The 21,273-nt window shown below is 33.8% G+C and overlaps 2 protein-coding genes and 2 pseudogenes across 2 annotated transcripts; 3 read left to right on the top strand and 1 right to left on the bottom strand.

Annotated features, from left to right (window-relative positions):
• The first annotated feature begins 1,099 nt into the window (after window positions 1-1,099).
• LOC109153262 (purine permease 3-like) lies at window positions 1,100-2,607 on the top strand. The gene is made up of 2 exons (XM_019301128.1): window positions 1,100-1,891; window positions 2,122-2,607. The coding sequence occupies exons 1-2, from the start codon at window positions 1,139-1,141 to the stop codon at window positions 2,476-2,478; spliced, it is 1,110 nt and encodes a 369-aa protein (XP_019156673.1). The 5' UTR covers window positions 1,100-1,138; the 3' UTR covers window positions 2,479-2,607.
• Window positions 2,608-12,602: 9,995 nt separating this feature from the next.
• Window positions 12,603-14,376, top strand: LOC109153263 (purine permease 3-like). The gene is made up of 2 exons (XM_019301129.1): window positions 12,603-13,381; window positions 13,935-14,376. Exons 1-2 carry the CDS (start codon window positions 12,638-12,640, stop codon window positions 14,289-14,291), a joined length of 1,101 nt encoding a protein of 366 aa, XP_019156674.1. The 5' UTR covers window positions 12,603-12,637; the 3' UTR covers window positions 14,292-14,376.
• A 4,898-nt stretch (window positions 14,377-19,274) lies between these two features.
• Window positions 19,275-20,198, top strand: LOC109152780 (annotated as a pseudogene).
• Window positions 20,199-20,204: 6 nt separating this feature from the next.
• Window positions 20,205-21,176, bottom strand: LOC109152779 (annotated as a pseudogene).
• Between the last annotated feature and the right edge of the window lie 97 nt (window positions 21,177-21,273).

The following is a 21,273-nucleotide window of genomic DNA, read 5'->3' as shown; positions in this document are numbered from 1 at the left end:
TATATTATGATTCTATTGGAAGAAAGAAAAGGAAAAAAATAATTATTACTTCACTTTTCTTTGAGTTAAAAGTGAAATATGCTCAACAAAATATATGAAGCATCCACAATGAACTATTTCAGTTCAAAAACCTACAAAACGATTTATGTATGTATGCACGCATATAGAAAATAGCTGAGTTGTGTGATGCATGTGCAAGAAGAATTTATACCACATCATCTGGTGTGGAATTATGTCTATCTTATCTTTAATCTTTAATTTAAATATATTAAACTTGAAAGCGTGCGCACATTCAAAGGCTGAGCTTAGAGTGGGAGGGGAAACGTAGAGCTGTTAACAAACTGAATATAAACGAAAGGAAATTGTTCGTATTTATTTGTTAAAATTTTTAGAGTGTTTGTATTCGTTTAGTCTTAATTTTTAGAATTGACTAATTTAGATACATGAATAATTAAGGGAAAATATCGTTCTCAAATTTACTAATAAATATTACTTGTATTCTCAAATTTAATTTAGTCTCAACTTTTACTCTCTTACTCACAAATATATGATGTAGATGAGACAATTTTTCTGGGACCCACAAGATGAAGACGCCCTATCCAAATTTGTCACATATACATTCGAAAGTTTGATTGAGATAGTAAAATTTGAGAGTTTGTATAGTATTGTTATACATACATGAATATATGCACACATATATGAGTTTTATTACATATATACTCCCAAATTCTACTCTTTCACTTGTACTCCACTTTTATTCTATGATGTGGCAAATAAGGATTTGATATTTTCATCATCATGTAGGTCCCGGGAAAAATATCTACATCAAAGGATTTGTGAGAGTGAATAAAAGTTGAGAGTCTATGTAGTATTTTCCCACATATATACTTCTACGTACTGGCACCTTTGTGGCTCTCCTTGAGAGAAAGTCACAGTATTGAACTCGGATGGTGGGTTATTCTCTTTGAACTGCAACAGATAGAGAAAGTATAGAACAGATATTACATGGTAATAGAGTAAATAATACTCAAAATATATATATATATACTTTTACTTGGTTTGACTTCTAAAACATTACAAAAATAGAAAGTGCTTATCATTGCACACATGAGTGCTGTCTTGCTATATATATAGTAGGATGGTTGAAAGTTTATTCTACAAATTGAAGTTAAAAATGGAAGTATCTGAAGGGAAGGGAAATATGAGGGGGAGACTATTCCTCCTCCTCAGCGCCATTATGATGTGCATCGGCGGCTGCGGCGGCGCTCTCCTCCTTCGACTCTACTTCATCCGCGGCGGCAACAGATTATGGTTCTCCACTTGTCTTTCCACAGCCGGATGGCCCATCAACTTCATCCCACTCGCGGCAGCCTACTACACGCGCCGCCGTCACACAACAACAACCGCTGCAAGCATTTTCACGATTACTCGAAACACATTTTTGGCCGCGGCGGCGCTGGGCGTCCTGCTCGGCATAATCAACTACCTCTACACCTACGGCGTCTCGAAGCTCCCCGTCTCCACATCCGCTCTCATCGCCGCCTCCCAGCTGGCATTCACCGCCGGCGGCGCATTCCTCCTGGTGAAGCAGCGCTTCACGGCGTTCTCGGTGAACGCGGTGGTGCTGTTGACCTTCGGAGCCGGGGTGCTGGCTGTGGGGTCCAACGGAGACCGCCCCGCCGGGGAGTCGAAAAAGGAGTACGTGGCAGCGTTTCTGATGACCCTTGCATCGGCGGCTTTGTACGGGGCTCTTCTGCCGTGTATAGAGTTGACTTACATCAAAGGAAGACAGTCTTTAACCTATACTTTGGTTTTGGAGTTTCAGATGGTTATGTCCCTCTTTGCCACTGCTTTTTGTACCGTTGGAATGCTGGTAAACAAAGATTTTCAGGTAAACAAAATCTACTTTCATTTACCATGGTAATATATATGTTGAGCATATAACCATTAATATGCAGTCCAATTATATCAGCTTTGACTTTTAGTTGAGATGGAGCACATGCTTCAATCTAGTATTAAAGCCATGCCAAAGGTCATGTAGTCGAATCTGGCAACAGCGTGGAATTTCCCTATAACTTGCATGCTAAGTATATAAATATATATATCACAACAATGGTGCAGGCAATTTCTAGGGAAGCCAGAGGATTTGAGATAGGAGAAGCAAATTACTATGTGGTTGTAGTGGTCACTGCCCTTATTTGGCAGATATTATTCATCGGAGCCGCCGGAAGTATCTGCTACGGATCGTCTTTGCTCTCTGGCATTATCCTCGCTGCAACAATATCTCTGACGGAGGTATTTGCGGTGGTATTTTACGGTGAGAAATTTGGATCGGAAAAGGGGATTTCATTGACGCTTTCGCTGTGGGGAATTGTATCTTACTTCTATGGAGAAATGAAGAATGGTGATAATAATAAGAAAGAGGAACTTCAGATTCAAGTGACTAATATGGAACCAAATGAAACTCTTCCTATGTAACATTCTATTGCTCCATCTACATCTACATACAAATCTAATAAGAGCCAATATAGTTAAGCTTCCAATGAGATATAAAAAATATTAGTGTGTAATTGTTTGTTGAAATGAATTGTTCATACTATTTTGATTCTAGTAATTTTTTAAAAGAAATTTTCTTACTTTACCTCTATTATATTATTTACTTTTTTTTAAATATCCCTGCATTTTGTTCGTGTAAACTTTAGTAATGAAATATTCCGTTAACTATTTGTTATTTTTAATTTACTCATTAATTTTCATAAGGAAGGTCTTACGTTTGAACCTTATCCCAATTAAAATTGACATAATTGTTAAACATATACTATGGATATATTAAAGTGTATTAAACCGATTTAATTGGTACTAAAAATTAGAGGTTACCTAAAGTTCTAAACCAATTAAACCAGTTGAAACTGAAAATATAACAAAAAAATATAAAAAGACAAAAATGCCCTTACTAAAAATAAGAAAACTCATGAGAATGACTAAAAGTGTCTAGGATGTTAAATGGAAAAAATGAAAGTCATGAGAATGACTAAAAGTGTCTAGGATGTTAAATGAAAAAAATGAAAGTCATGAGAATGACTAAAAGTGTCTAGGATGTTAAATGGAAAAAATGAAAGCCCAATATAAATTTTTAATGCTACTGGCTCTAGCACAATGTAGTGTCTATACATATACTTTCTCAACCTATTGAAACACAAAGAATCAATAACGCTTCCACTAAGGCTCAAACTTACAATCTTCCAAATGGAAGTCCAACCTGGATATCATTAGACTATACTCACAATCTCACAATTTTTTGATTGTTACTTATGAGAGAAAATATAATATTTATTAGAAAGAGTGACACTTTTAATAATAAAAAAATGGAATAGTTTTAAATTAAAATGTAATATTAGGGGCTGAAGATTGAGTTATTTATGAAAGAAAACATAATATTTTATGAAAAATGTGATATCTCTCAAAGATAAGGATCTATAAGAGAGATTTTTTTCACTTATGCACGTAACCGAGAAGGAAAAAAAAAAAAAAGAAAACCTACAAAACGATTTATGTATGTATCTATATATGTATGCATGCATATAGAAAATAGCTGAGTTGTGTGAAGCATGTGCAAGCAAAATTTATACCACATCACCTGGTGTGAAATTATGTCTATCTGATCTTTAATTTAAATATATTAAACTTGCAAGCGTGTGCACATTCAATGGTTGAGCTAATATATTAAACTTGCAAGCGTGTGCACATTCAATGGTTGAGCTTAGAGTGGACTGCTCACGGCGTGGGTGTCGCCTAGGGGAGAGGCGGTGAAGGTGGGAGAAATGTAAGGTTATTAACGAATCGAACATAAATAAACGAGGATTGTTCGTGTTTATTTGTAAAAAATTTTGGAGTATTCGTATTCGTTTATTAAGACTTTTGAAAATTATGTTTATGTCTGTTTGTTAAGCGTTCAGTAGTTTTGTTAACGTTTGCGAATATGTTTACGAACGTGTTCGTTAATGTTAATGAACACGTTCACAAATATGTTTATTTACATTTATGAATGCTTAATAATCAAAAACATGCACATGTTCATAAACCAGAGATACTCTATGTTACCGAACAATATATATATATATATATATATATATATATATATATATATATATATATATATATATATATATATATAGACTTCGAATCTGGTGCAACCCCTATACTAGAGATCTCATGATTATAAGAGAGATTATAAGAGAGTGTGAAAGTAATTATGGATATATTGAAATCAAAAAGATTAAATAATAATTGTAGATATATGTTTAATTATGGATATAATTCAATTGGAATTAGACCTGGTAATTCGTGTATACGGGTTCGTTACCGGTCGACACAATTACGACACGAACACGATAAGACTAAACACGGACACGATACGTTAAGGTTAACGGGTTCAAATTTTTAACACGAACACGATTTGTTAACGAGTTAAACGGGTTGACATGATAGACACGTTTTGTTAACGGGTTTCGGGTCGTATCGACACGATATGACACGAAACTCATTTAAACCTGCTAAACCTATTAATATATTTTTTAAAAAAACCAAAATTTAAAATTAAGTTATATAAAAAAGAAATAAAACCTACAATTCAATCCATCAAACAAACTAAAAAACTATTCAATTTATAACATTCATAAAATGATAAAATAACATCCAAAAATCATAATTAAAGAAGTTCATACTAGTTTTTTGAATAAAATTAAACACATTAAAAATTCAAAGTTCATATTGTTGAACATAAATAATTGGCCTAATGTAGTAAATAAATCATTAATCACGTTCATGATATCTTTTGTAATCTCATTCATGACAATAGTTCATAGCGGGCTGTAAACAGGTTTGTGTAAGCGGGTTCGTGTAAACGGGTTATTAATAGGTTTAACGGGTAGACATGTTAAGACACGAAACATAACGGGTCCTTAACGGGTCAACCCGTTAACGACCCGGGATACATTAAGGCTAAACACTAACTCGTTATTTTCGTGTCGTGTTAACGGGTCGTGTCCATAATTGCCAGGTCTAATTGGAATCTTAAGCATTATATTAGGGAGATTATGAATGGAAATTGATATTTTAAATTATTAGGGACCCTATCAATGGTAATAATTAATTATATTTTGTACATCTGAAATTTTAAATTATGGGAAATTTTACGGCGGTGTGTGCATGGGTGTGGAATGGTGTGTGCGTTTTCTAATTTGCCATGGTGTACACCTCCTGTTACAGAAAAACGCACACGCCATTCCACACCCGCGCACACACCATCGTAAAATTCCCCACAATTAAAAAAAAAAAAAAAAAAAAAAAACAACAACAAGCCCAATACTGTATCTACTATGCACTGATTATCTACTCAAAATTCAAACGCTGATACCCAAATTAGATTCGTATATTTTTATTTTTTTTGAATACGTTTTGCACACGCCCGAAACTAGTAACACACAAACCAAAATGTACATGCCTGTATCACGAAACGCACATACCAAAACGCATAATTTTATGAAAAAAACCAGCACGCCAAGGTGTACGAGCCCTGTTACAGTAAAACGCACACACCATTCCACACTCACGCATACACCACCGTAAAATTCCCCATAATTTAAAATTACAAATGTACAAAATATAATTAAATATTACTATTGACAGGTTCTCTATTTAATTGTTGTTTGACTTTCAATCCTATCCATCAATTGAAACTTTATCAATGGATGAGATGGGACTTTTGAGGTGCCAATTAGGAGAAAGACGAGAGAGTGTTAGTAATAATATATTGTCACATATCACATGTGTGGTGTTAGCTAGAATTACTCTAGTATATTAAAAATGAATATTTATCCGTGGTCTACATTGCAATGTGAATCATTGTCCATAGTATAATTTGCCTAAATTTAAAGATGATTAAAAGAAAAAAAAAAATAAAAACAACCTACCATGCTCATCTTGACAAATTATACCATGGACTAGGGTCCACCTTGCAATGTGGAGTGTGAGCCCTAGACCCTAGTCCAAAATGATATTGATATTATATGTTTGCAGTTAACATATTATGTACTTTTAATTAACAAATTATGTACATATAAATAAATTGAAGACACATAATATGTACCAGGACTATATGGTCTAATGGTATCCGGATTGGACTTCCAATTGGAAGATTATAAGTTCATATATGAACAGATACTACAACGTAATAGAGCCAGTATCTTTCAAAAAAAAAAAAGACACATAATATGTTAATTATAATACACGTAATATTTTAATTGTAACAAACACATATTTTATTAATTAAATGCACATAATATATTAGTTACGTAGTTTTGTATGGTCTACAATGGTATAACAATCGGCTCATCTTAGGAGACTTTAAAATATTTAAAGTATTGTAGAGTGAGAAGCCCAATTTGATGGAGTTAATCAAACCAAAGAAGATTACTCTCTTCTATTCCTTCGCATGGTGGTGGGCTGGTGGCCCAAAAAAAAAAAAAAAAAAAAAAAAAAAAACTAATTGAAGCTAGATTGCATGGATTTTCAAGGCAATTTATATCGTGCACTACGGTGCATATTGCATTAGGGTGCACATTGAATTGTACGTCTTGGTGTAAAACAACGTCGTTTTGTACCTTTATTGTTGGAAATTTCGCTTTTCATATTTTGCTGTTAACTTCTTATAAAAAAAAATCTCATGTTTCGAATATACATAATTGTATAATAGAATATACATAATTGTATAACAGAATATACATACACAATTGTATAACAGAATCACATACTCTTTTTTGAAAAGATAATACACATAATACATAATACTCATAAACTCTTAATATAATACACATAAACTTTTAACTCTTAAAAAAATCATTGAGAAATACATTATTTTTATCATTGAGAAATACATTTTATTGAAAATAACCCTAAGAGAGCAAAATGTCGAGAAAATGTTGGACCGAAAGATAAGTTTTTCCAGTAAACTTCTTGGCTGAGCCGAGAAGTAATTAAAATCTCGTCTAGACCGGAAGATAAGTTTACTTCTCAGTCACACGGCCAATGGTGCACTTCTAGGCCAGAGAGGTGCTTCTGGCACTTCTCAGAACTAAGAAGTATGCTTCACTTCTCGGTCAATGACAAAGTGTTGGAAAATATTTTTGGAAAGTAGGTTTAACTTAGCATGCAAGGCCATTAGTTGAATTCCAAAGTCAGTACAAACCATAGCTACCATTTCCAAATCCCTAACTACCAAGTAGTACATCATGCTAAAGAGGTTCTACAATTATGGATACCAATTTTATGTGTTAAAGGACAAGTAAAACCTAACAAACCAAATGCAAAAATAATTAGCATAAAACAGACAATCATAAACCTAAAGTCTCATCCTTTACCGCCACAATTACAAGTTCTTGCCTTTTGAAGTTTGTTTGTGTTTTATATATGAATGTTAATAAAATTAAATTTGAAAGTGAAACTTTTTTTTACCGAGGTGTGTATAAAAAATAATAATGTTATTTACAACGATAAAAATAATGGTATCAGCTTAGGATCATATGAGAACACTTGTTTAGGTGAGAACGTGAGAACAAATCGTGTACATCTATCTAATATTTTTTAATGGTCTAGATTAGATTAAGTGTGTGCGAACGCGAATTAAATGTGTGTAAACGCGATTAAGTGTGTTTGCACACATTTAACTCGTGTTCGCACACACTTAATCTAATCTAGACCATTAAAAAATATTAGATGGATGCACGCGATTTGTTCTCACGTTCTCACCTAAACAAGTGTTCTTATTGGAACCCTACTATATATATATATATATATATATATATATATATATATATATATATATATATAATCTTGTTTGGTCGATAGAATTGAAGAATTTATTCGAAGAAAAATTAATTCTTTAAATTAATATGAAGAAAATGAACTTATTTTTCTATGGTATATTCTTTACTTTGCACACATTTTGAGAGAAAATAGATAACATGAATTCTTATATTACTCTTATATATCTTTGTTATATGTAAGCACATTTGAATCTTTATACTAATATAACGGAATCAATATTCTAAATAATTTCTATTTCATGAAATTTAAGTGCAATTCTTTTTCAATGCTTTCCACCACCAGATTGCATGGTTCAATAGGCAATATTTAGGAGAAGAGATCAATATTCGAATCTCGACGGTGACGGAATTATGCCCAAAATGAATAGATCTGCTAAGCCATTGAGTCACTGTAATTTATATATATATCCTTTCAAATGCTATGCTTTGTCTGGTCGGGGTGTAAGGGGCCCTTGGAGTTGGAGATTCAACCATTTGGGAGGAGAGGATAAATAATTCTAGTAGTCATAATCCACTATGTATTAATATTCTTCTCTAAATTAAATAATGTAAAATTCACTTTTAAAATTCGTAACAGAAAAATTCAGATTCCTTGGTGTTGGTATAATGGTATCAGCTTATTCGTCGACAAAATCATCCTCTTGTGCTAGGAGATGTCTTCACCACAATTCATCTGTTAATTAATATAATGAAAATAATTAAAATCACAAAAGGTGGCCATAAGATTATATTAGTTCCACCATCGACTCACCTTAGCCTCTATATATTTATTATAAAATTAATATAATCATCATTTCAACGAATAGAAAAGTTGCCATTTTGAAGGTTGATAAAACTGAAAAATTTTCAGTGAGCCATCATTTGTATGCAGACTTTAATCTCATTATCACAAGCTCAGGAGTGGAGGTTTGACTCTACTTAAATATCACTTTATAATTTCTTGTGAAAATGATGTAGAATTGTATCATGTTAGCACATAGAAAAGTATTAATATTAAAAAAAAAATGGAATAAGGGTCAAATAGGCCATCGAACTGCACACGATAATGCAATTAGGCCACTAAACCGAAAAAATCAACATTTAGGTCCCTAAACTAACCAATTTCAAACAATTCTTCCAATTTCAAGGTTTCCCACAGGTCAACAGATCATCCTCGAAATTTTAAAAATAATTATTTTTTAATTTAAAAATAATAATTATTTTTAAATTAAAAAAAAAAAACAAAAAAAAAACAGACTCCGGAATTAAAAAAAAAAAAAAAAAAAAAAAAAAAAACAGACTCCGGCCGGAGACAACCGTCTCCAGCCGGTCCTGTTTTTTTTTTTTTTTTAAATTTAAATAATTAATTTTAAAATTTTATTTTTTAAAAAATAATTTATTTGGAAGGCTGACCTGTTGGAAACCTTCAAATTGGAAGAATTGTTTAAAATTGGTTAGTTTAGGGATTCAATTGTTGATTTTTTAGGTTCAGTGGCCTAATTGAATTATTGTGTGCAGTTGAATGACCTATTTGACCTTTATTCCAAAAAAAAAAATAAAAAATAAATACTATTACACATTTAACATTAGACTCTCTTATACAAGACTAATAAAATTTGTGAATGTTTCAAACAAGAAGATCACTATCTTATTATGGAAGGTCATCATTATGATTATGAATTTATGATATGCACACTAACTATTTCTGTCACTAGAGTCTAGAAACATATCAAACACAAGTATAATGGAACTACTATACTTGATTGGATTATATATGGAGCATTGAGTATATGGTTTATGCGTCCAACTAGTGCATAGAGTGCACACGTCCGATTGAGTGTTAAATCAACAATAATTTACTGTGTAGGTACAAGTTAAATTCGATGGTACTTTTTTGTCATTTCAAAATGGTCAGCTGAAATTTTCATTTGGAAAATTCTACATGTACTCCTATTATTTACTCTCAACTTTTTCACACTTAAAATATTGATATAGACACATTTACAGGGACCCACATAAAAAAAATAACCTATCAGAGTCCGCCACATAAAGGAGCAAATTTGAGGGAGTAAGATTTGAGAGTACATGTAGTAGAACTGTTTTCTTTTAGGTAATGGACTTAATTACATTTTTTGATCGACTAAAATAACTAATTTAATTGACATTTTTTCCTTTTTTTAAAAAAATTACTTTTTGGCCAATTAATGGGGAAATAAATTTTCATAATCAATGGGATGAGTAGTGTTATAAATTGTAATTAGTGGCGCTGAATTGAAAACTTTCATTCTCAAATGTGATCCGGTAGCAATGAGAGCTAGGAATTAGCCTAGCTGGGTTATCCCCTCCCCACCTTTTCAAAAAAAAAAAATGTGATCCGGTAGCCATTCCGCCATTCGGCTCTCTCCAAATTAAATGACTACTAGACACTTTGAAAAGTCATGCTACTATGCTATGATTTTTTATAATAAAAATTTTCAAAACTTACCTTAGAATGGTATTTTTTTTTTTAAAAAAAAAAAAAAAAAAAAGAATCTCAAACAGTCAGAACACAAAAAAAAAAAAAAAAAAAAAAAAAAAAAAAAAAAAAAACATTTTCCAAAAGATGCAAGAATTACTACTTTCAAGGTGATTATATTCTTTAAAGAATAATGCTTTTTCTTTTCTAATTTTATGTCATAATGTTCATTTTCTAATAAGGTAATGAAACATTTTATTCATTTATTTATTAATTATTACTATGAATTGATTGACCCCTAAAAAACCTACTTAAAAATAAAATACGAAAAGCAATTAATCATATATTGTCACACAAAAAGTAAATATTAAAATGTAGAATTGTGAGAGAAATGTTGACATTGAAAATTTATATTAATTACTATACATAGAATCATATCTACTAATTATGCCAGTTGACCACTTGGATTAGCTTTATAAGCATATATATATATACCACACAAAAATTTTATTTAATTATCTACTCCATACTTATATGATACTTTGATTTATTAAAAAAAAAAAAATCTTGTTCTTTCATCAATAAAATCAAAACATATGATTGCTCCCAAGAATCCATTAATCATTTTTCCACTGATAGTTAAGGAATAATGGAATATGAAAATTATTGGTTGCTTTCATGCTAATATTCAGGTAAATTATGCCCTGGAAACGTGTTCACCATGAATGGTGAACACGGGTCCAAACGGCGCCGTTTTTACGTTAAAAAAAAAAAAAAAAAATCGCGAATGTAGTGTTAATGCCGCGCGTTTGGTCAGATTATGAATTTTCTGTTATAAGATTATGAATGTACTGTAAATTCATAATCTCATAATAGAAAATTCATAATCGCATAAAAGAAAAACATTTATTAAATTATGAATTTTCTGTTATGAGATTATGAATTTACTGTAAATTCATAATCTCATAATAGAAAATTCATAATCTCATAATAGAAAATTCATAATCTCATAACAGAAAATTCATAATTTATGAATGTTGAAGAAGCTTGCGCTACAGAGGAGCAGCCATGGTTTCAGACGGGAATGTGTAGGCATGGTTCCAAAGTGAATGTGCAGGCATGGATTCATAATTTATGAATGTCCGAAATCATTGCTCACCTCAAATTAAAGTGAAACCGTGAAATGTGAAAATGGAGAAGAAAAATTATGCGATTAATTAAAGAAAAAAAGAAGAAGAAGAAGAAGAAGAAAAGATAACTGTGCATTAACACCGTTGGGACCATGTTCACCATGGATGGTGAACACGGTTCCATGGCATAACAATTGTAATATTCGTGTGGTATATTATGATTCTATTTGAAGAAAGAAAAGAATTATGTCTATCTCATCTTTAATCTTTAATTTAAATATATTAAACTTGAAAGCGTGCGCACATTCAAAGGCTGGGCTTAGAGTGGACTGCTCACTGGGGCAAATCGTGGGTATAGTATCGCCTAGGGGGAGGGGTGGGAGTGGGAGAAACGTAGAGCTGTTAACGAACTGAAGATAAATGAATGGAGGTTGTTTGTATTTATTTGTTAAAATTTTTAGAATGTTTGTATTCGTTTAGTCTCAATTTTTAGAATTGGTTAATGTAGATACATGAATAATAATTAAGGGGAAATAGCATTCTCAAATTTAATTTAGTATGAACTTTTACTCTTTTACTCACAAATATATGATGTAGATCAGATAACTTTTCTGGGACCCACAAGATGAAGATGTCCTATCCAAAACATACATCTGAAAGTTTGATTGAGATAGTAAAATTTGAGAGTTCATATAGTAAAACTCTTTTGTATCAAAAGGATTGTTATACATACATGGATATATGCACACATATATAAGTTTTATTACATATATACTCTCAAATTCTACTACCTCACTTTTACTCCATGATGTGGCAAACAGGGATTGGATATTTTTATCATCATGTAGGTCCCAAGAAAAATGTCTATATCAAAGATTTGTGAAAGAGAATAAAAGTTGGGAGTCCATGTAGTATTTTCCGACGTATATACTTGTACGTACTTGCCAAGCTACGTGTGCTCAGATGACATCTCTGTGACTCTCCTTGAGAGAAGGTCACGAACTCGGATGGTGGGGTATTGACTCTTTGAACTACAACAGATAAACAAAGTATAGAACAAATATTACATTATAATAGAGTCAATAGTACTCAAAAATATATATATACTTTTATTTGGTTTGACTTCTAAAGCATTACAAAAAATAGAAAGTGCTTATCATTGTGAGTGCTGTCTTGCTATATATAGTAGGATGGTTGAAAGTTTATTTTCCAAATTGAAGTTAGAAATGGAAGTATCTGAAGGGAAGGGAAATATGAGGAGGAGGCTATTCCTCCTCCTCAACGCCATTATGATGTGCATCGGCGGCTGCGCCGGCGCTCTCCTCCTCCGACTCTACTTCATCCGCGGCGGCAACAGAATATGGTTCTCCACTTGGCTTAACACCGGCGGATGGCCCATCAACTTCATCCCACTCGCGGCAGCTTACTACACGCGCCGCCGCCACACCGCCACAAGCTTTTTCACGATTACTCGAAACATATTTTTAGCGGGCGCGGCCCTGGGCATCCTGCTCGGCGTAATCAACTACCTCTATACCTACGGCGTCTCGAAGCTCCCCGTCTCCACATCCTCTCTCATCGTCGCCTCCCAGCTGGCCTTCACCGCCGGCGGCGCATTCTTCCTTGTGAAGCAGCGCTTCACGGCGTTTTCGGTGAACGCGGTGGTGCTGTTGACCTTCGGAGCCGGGGTGCTAGCTGTGGAGTCCAGCGGAGACCGCCCGGCCGGGGAGTCGAAAAAAGAGTACGTGGCAGCGTTTCTGATGACCCTTGCGGCAGCGGCTTTGTACGGGGTTCTTCTGCCGTGTATGGAGTTGACTTACATCAAGGCAAGACAGTCTTTAACATATACTTTGGTTTTGGAGTTTCAAATGGTTATGTCCCTCTTTGCCACTGCTTTTTGTACCGTTGGAATGCTGGTAAACAAAGACTTTCAGGTAAACAAAATCTACTTTCAATACTTCCATTTACTATGGTAGTATATATGTTGAGCATATAACCATTAATATACAGTTCAACTATCAGTTTATAACCCAAACAATATAAATATGGGTTAATATCATTAGAGGTCCTCCGAGTATAGTGGTTTTGCCACGTTTAGTCTTAAACTTTCAAATTGACCATTTGTGGTCCTTCGACTTTCAAATTTAACCATCTGTGGTCCAAGTGAATCACCTATGGTCCTTCAACTATCAAATTTTAACCACTCATGGTCCTTTCAAGAGGACCATGACTGGTTAAATTTCGAAACTTCAAGAATTATGGGCGATTAACTTGAACCACAAATGGTTAAATTTGAAAGTCGAAGGACTACAGATGATCAATTTGAAAGTTTAGGACTAAACGTGGCAAAACCACTATACTCAGAGGACCTCATATGGTATTAACTCATATAAATATTTATAGCTGATAAAAAAGACACAATTGGCAACAGTGTAGAATTTTCCTATAATTTGCGTGCTAAGTATATATATCACAACAATGGTGCAGGCAATTTCTAGGGAAGCCAGAGGATTTGAGATAGGAGAAGCAAATTACTATGTGGTTGTAGTGGTCACTGCCCTTATTTGGCAGATATTATTCATCGGAGCCGCCGGAAGCATCTGCTACGGATCGTCTTTGCTCTCTGGCATTATCCTCGCTGCAACAATATCTCTGACGGAGGTATTTGCGGTGGTATTTTACGGTGAGAAATTTGGATCGGAAAAGGGGATTTCATTGACGCTTTCGCTGTGGGGAATTGTATCTTACTTCTATGGAGAAATGAAGAATGGTGATAATAATAAGAAAGAGGAACTTCAGATTCAAGTAACTAATATGCAACCAAATGAAACTCTTCCTATGTAACATTCTATTGCCCCATCTACATCATCATATCATATCATACAAATCTAATAAGAGCCAATATAGTTAGGCTTCCAATGAGATATAAAAAATATTAGTGTGTAATTGTTTGTTAAAATGAATTGTTCATACTATTTTGATTTTAATTATTTTTCTTACTTTACCTCTATTATATTATTTACTTTTTTTTTTTAAATACCCCTACATTTTGTTCGTGTAAACTTTAGTAATGAAATATTCCGTTAACTATTTGTTATTCTTAATTTACTCATTGATTTTCAGAGTTTTTTGCACTTTTGGTCCCACGACTATAGTGGCACTAGCAGAATTGATCCATGACTTTTGAACCTTGCAATTTTAGTCCACGACAATTGATTTTTTTGCAAAAATGGTCCTTCCGGTCACTTTTCCGTCAAAATTTCACCGGAAAAAAAAATTCTCCATTTTTAACAGGGCTAAAATTGACATTTTACTTATCTCAACAAGAAAAAGAAAAAAATTGGCATTTGACTACATAGTACATACAATATTACTGGGCTACATACTACTACCCCAGGCGGTGGAGTTCCTGGAGCAGGCAGGGCTGTCAGTAAGCGGTGGAGCGGCCGTGGTGTTCCCTGGGCTAGTTGGGTTATCCGGCAGCAGCATTGGAGGCGGAGCCAGCACGCTTGCCGGATCATTCGAAGACATCGGAAAAACTTCGCTGTATAGATTTTCGGCGAGAGAAGCGGCGAAGATTCTCAAATGCAATTGCTTATATATATATATATATATATATATATATATATATATATATATATATATATATATATATTTTTTTTTTTTTTTTTTTGTTGAGATAAGTAAAATGTCAATTTTAGCCATGTTAAAAATGGAGAATTTTTTTCCGGTGGAATTTTGACGGAAAAGTGGCCGGAAGGACCATTTTTGCAAAAAAATCAATAGTTGTGGACTAAAATTGCAAGGTTCAAAAGTCGTGGATCAATTCTGCTAGTGTCACTATAGTCGTGGGACCAAAAGTGCAAAAAACTCTTGATTTTCATAAGGAAGGTCTTACGTTTGAACCTTATCCTAATCAAAATTGACATAATTGTTAAACATATACTATGGATATATTAAAGTGTATTAAACCGATTTAATTAGTTTAGAACTTTACTAAAAACTAGTTTGAAAAAATGTGGTTACTAAAAATTAAAAGTTACCTAATGTTCTAAACCAAGAAAAAAAGAAAACCTACAAAACGATTTATGTATGTATATATGTATGCGTGCATATAGAAAATAGCTGAGTTGTGTGATGCATGTGCAAGCAAAATTTATACCACATATCTGGTGTGAAATTATGTCTATCTGATCTTTAATTTAAATATATTAAACTTGCAAGCATGGGCATGCACATTCAATGGTTGAGCTTAGAGTGGACTGCTCACTGGGGCAAATCGTGGGTTTCGCCCAGGGGAGGGGCGGTGGAGGTGGGAGAAATGAAAGGTTATTAACGAATCGAACATAAATGAACGGAAGTTGTTCGTGTTTATTTGTTAAAATTTTTAAAGTATTCGTATTTGTTTATTAAGATTTTTGAAAATTATGTTCGTGTTCGTTTGTTAAGTGTTCATTAGTTTTGTTAATGTTTGTGAATATATTTACGATCGTGTTCATTAACGTTAATGGATACGTTCATAAACATGTTTATTTACATTTATGAATGCTTAATAATCAAACACATACACATGTTCATAAACAAGAGATAATCTATGCTTAATAATCCATATATATATATATATATATATATATATATATATATATATATATATATATATATATATATATATATATATATATATGAAAAATCTAAGTTCATCAAATGCGGCGGAGGCTTACAGTGTGGTGTGCGGCGGGATTCCAGAAATACACCAACAGTGTTGACAACATGCACCAACATTGTAATAAAAAGATACCACAGTAAAATGAAAAAAATACATAACACATCCAAAAAAAATACACCATATAACTCACCACCACAATGGTGTATTTTCGAGCACTGTATGGTGCTTTTATTCACACCTAATAGTGTGTTTTTTGTGATGCAAACCTAATTTGTGTGTGTGTTTTGTGGTGTATTTTCTAACGTTGATAGTGCATATGGGCTGAACTATTGGTGACGCCGCACCGTAAGCACCCGCCGCACCTGAATCTTACTACTAATTATATTTTTAAACATTTTATTTGAAAAATTCTATTACTATAAATTTTAGTGTTCAATATTATTGTTATGAATTTATTATGTTCTAGTTTTTTCTTATGCTTATTAATACTATACTATATAAGTAATTAGCATATAAGTCTCACCATACTATGGATAGAAATAATAATGTTAATGTGGGTAAAGAACTATATAATAAGAAGAATTTTATGATATATTATAACATGTTTTGTAAGAAAATTATAAATGATAAGAATCGAAATCGTTGAAAGTTTATAAGGATGTATTCAATTTAGAATTTCAATAACTTTTGTAGACTTTTTAAAATAAAAAAATGTTGATAAAAGTTTATGAATGTTTTTTATATACACTTTTATAGAGTTACAAAGTTTTAAAAAGTTTTGAATAACCCTATTAAAGTTAATAAAAGTTTATTAAAATCTATCATTTTAAAAAAGGAAAAATGACACTTTTTCCCCCTGAGTTATATACTTATAGTACTTTTCCCCCGTGAATTATTTAAGTGGCTTTTTTTTCCCCTGAAATGTTAAATGGACATATTTACCCTTAAAATAAATATTTAAAATAAATATTTCATTTATTTTTCTTCTCCAACAAGTTATTACTATAATTTGGTTCAAACCAAACAGATACTATAGCAACCAAACCAAAATATTCCAATGACAATTTATAACAAAATGCGATATTGAGAGTTTATTAAAATCGCGAACCAGAATGGCCGGTTCATGTTCCGAACTGAAAAAATAAAATACATTTATTGTTGAATTTATATTATTTTAAAATAAAAATAAATTTTAAAAATAAAGACAGTTCAAAATCGCGAACCGGATCCGGAACCGCCGGTTCACGGTTCATGATCCAGTTTTTTTATTCTTAAATTTAATAAATTGAAATTCAAATATTGGGCTCTAGATCTGAATCATTATCGAAAACTTTTAATTCGATTCCTATAGTGTCTGGTTCAATTCGAACCGAACCGTGGTAATCGCTACATATACGCAATAATTTGTTGGAGAAGTAAAATAAATAAAATGTTTACTTTAAGGGTAGAAATGTCAATTTAATATATTAGGGGGAAAAACCACCACTTTTAAAATAATTGAGGGGGCTAATGTACTTATATAAATAATTGAGCGGGAGAAAGTGCTATAAATATATAACTTAAGGGGAAAAAGTGCAATTTTCCCTTTAAAAAATTTTAAAAGTCTACAAAAATCATGATTGAATACACCCCTTGGTTTGTCTTTCAAAACATTACAAAATAGGAAAGTCCTTATTATTGCACACATATGAGTGCTGTGTTGCTATATACAGTAGGATGGTTGAAAAGTTTAAGGGAAAATGACACTTCTTCCCCTTAAGTTATATACTTATAGCACTTTCTCCTCCTGAATTATTCAAGTGGCTGTTTTTTCCCTGAAATGTTAAATGGACATATATTACCCTTAAAATAAATATTTAAAATAAATATTTCATTTATTTTCCTTCTCCAACAAATTTTGACAATAATTTGGTTCAAACCAAACAAACACTATAGCAACCAAACCGAAATATTCCAATTACAATTTAGAATCGAAACTCGATATTTAGAGTTTATTAAAATCGCGAACCGGAACGGACGATTCATGTTCCGAACTGAAAAAATAAAATACATTTATTGTTGAATTTATATTATTTAAAATAAAAAAAATAAAATTTTAAAATAAAGACGGTTCAAAATCGCGAACCGGATCTAGAACCGCCGATTCACGGTTCAAGACCCAATTTTTTTATTCATAATTTTAATAAATTGAAATCCAAATATTAGGTTCTAGATCTGATTCATAACCGGAAACTTTTAATTCAATTGCTATAGTGTCCGATTCAGTTTGATCTGAACCGTAGTCATCCCTACGTATGCGCGATAATTTGTTGGAGAAGTAAAATAAATAAAATGTTTACATTAAGGGTAGAAATGTCAATTTAGTATATCAGGGGGAAAAACCACCACTTTTAGAATAATTGAGGGGGCTAATGTGCTTACCTAAATAATTGAGGGGGAAAATGGCTATAAGTATATAACTCAAGGGAAAAAGTGCCATTTTCCCAAAGTTTAATCTCCAAACTGAAGTTAGAAATGGAAGCATCTGAAGGGAAGGTGTTATAATAACATTATTAAAAAAGTAAATGCATGGAATTTGAATGTGGCAACGTGAAGTGTATGGCAGCAGCATTTCATGGAATAATGGCATGATTTTAGCTTTATTGGTTTTAAATCTTTCATTATAAATATGTTTGTATCACAAGCTAAATATATCTAACAGAAGGGAAAGTTTAATCATCTCCAAATTGAAGTTTTAGAAGTGGAAGCATCAGAAGGGAAGGGAAGTATCTCCTCAACGGCATTATAGATGTGCATCGACAGCTGCGGCGGCCCTTGTTGGAAATATATTAAGAAACCATTCATATAAAGTAGGCTTACTGTCCATAATTTTATTATTCCTCCTAAATGTTTGGACCTGTTAGAATACTCTTTCCACCTTATCCATGTATCACGGGGATCATTCAAAGCATACTTCCACTAATATAGCACATAATTATGTGGAGTTAGTTGAGGCTTGCTATAAATAGTCAATGTCCTTTAAATAGACACACACAGCAAAAGCTTCTTCCTTCCTTCATATTCATATACGTCTGAGCATATATAAATTCGTGTTTTTCTGTTGAAAGCTTGTCGGCCTGTCACCGGAAAATATTAAGCTTTTAAAATAGTGTTCATGTGACATGGCACGAAGAACTAGTCTTCCTTGTTCTATTCAAAATTCTCTTTGTATTCCACATTCGACATCCATACGCGGAAGCAGACTATATACCCAGGCCAATAGCCCTCTCCTCGTTCGACTCTACTTCATTTACGGCGGCGACAGAATATGGTTCTCCACTTGGATTCCCACCGCCGGATGGCCCATCACCTTAATCCCACTCGCCATAGGCTACTACACGCGTCGTCGCAGCACCACAACAAAAGCGATTTTTTTTCACGATTACTCGAAACGACATATTTTTGGCCGCGGTGGCGCTGGGTGTCCTGCTCGGCATAATCAACTACCTCTACACCTACGGCATCTCGGAGCTCCATGTCTCCACATCCTCTCTCATCATCGCCTCCCAGCTGGCATTCACCGCCGGCGGCGCATTCCTCTTGGTGAAGCAGCGCTTCACGGCGTTCACGGTGAACGCGGTGATGCTGTTGACCATCAGAGCCGGGGTGCTGGCTATGGGGTCCAGCGGAGATCGCCCGCCGGGGAATCGAAAAAGGAGTACGTGGTCGCGTTTCTGATGACCCTTGCGTCAGCGGCTTTGTACGGGGCTCTTCTACCGTGTATAAAGTTGACTTACATCAAGGCAAGACATTCTTTAACCTATACTTTGGTTTTGGAGTTTCAGATGGTTATGTCCCTCTTTGCCACTGCTTTTTGTACCATTGGAATGCTGGTAAACAAAGATTTCCAGGTAAACGTACAAAATCTCTACTTCACTTCCCTTAAAAACTCACATACTTTCATTTATTATGATACTATATACCATATGCTTAAAAATTATTACAAAAAGAAATAATTTAAACCCGTCTAAATTAGTCAATTCAAAATTGATAACTATATTGAATTTTGACTAATTTAGACGGGTTTTAATTATTTCTTTTTGTAATAATTTTTAAGGGTATATAGTACCATAGTAAATGAAACTATGTGAGTTTTTAAGGAAAGTGAAGTAGAGATTTTGTACGTTTACCTGGAAATCTTTGCTTACCAGCATTCCAACGGTACAAAAAGCAGTGGCAAAGAGGGACATAACCATCTGAAACTCCAAAACCAAAGTATATGTTAAAGACTGTCTTGTCTTGATGTAAGTCAACTCTATACACGGTAGAAGAGCCCCGTACAAAGCCGCTGACGCAAGGGTCATCAGAAACGCTGTCATGTACTCCTTTTTCGACTCCCTAGCGGGGCGGTCTCCGCCGGAACCCACAGCCAGCACCTCGGCTCAGATGGTCAACAGCATCACCGCGTTTACCGTGAATGCCGTGAAGCGCTGCTTCACCAGGAATGCGCCGCCGGTGGTGAATGCCAGCTGGGAGGCGACGATGAGAGAGGATGTGGAGACAGGGAGCTTTGAGACGCCGTAGGTGTAGAGGTAGTTGATTATGCCGAGCAGGACGTCCAGCGCCACTGCGGCCAAAAATATGTCGTTTCGAGTAATCGTGAAAAAACTCGCTTTTGTTGTGGTGCTGCGACGGCGAGTGGGATGAAAGTGATGGGCAATCCGGCAGTGGAAATACAAGTGGATAGGAGAACCATATTCTGTCGCCACCGCGGAATGAAGTAGAGTCGAACGAGGAGAGGGTTATTAGGTATATAGTCTGCTTCAGCATATGGATGTTGAATGTGGAATACAAAGAGAATTTCGAACAGAACAAGGAAGACCAGTTCTTCGTGCTGTGTCACATGAACACTACCTTAAAAGTTTAATATTTTCCGGTGACGGGCCGACAAGCTTTTAACCGACAAACACGAATTTATATATGCTCAGACGTATATGAATATGAAGGAAGGAAGAAGCGTTTGTTGAATGTCTATTTGAACAAGGACAATGACTATTTATAGCAAGCCTCAACTAACTCCGCATAATTATGTGCTATATTAGTGGAACAATCGTTATGCTATGGACCCGAGTCCAGCATGCATTGTGGACACGGTAACGGTGCCGTTAGTGGCACCATTAT

Source organism: Ipomoea nil, unplaced genomic scaffold (genome assembly GCF_001879475.1).
Source record: "Ipomoea nil cultivar Tokyo-kokei standard unplaced genomic scaffold, Asagao_1.1 scaffold2480, whole genome shotgun sequence".
Classification (NCBI taxonomy): domain Eukaryota; kingdom Viridiplantae; phylum Streptophyta; class Magnoliopsida; order Solanales; family Convolvulaceae; genus Ipomoea; species Ipomoea nil.
This window is presented reverse-complemented; position numbering and strand designations above follow the sequence as displayed.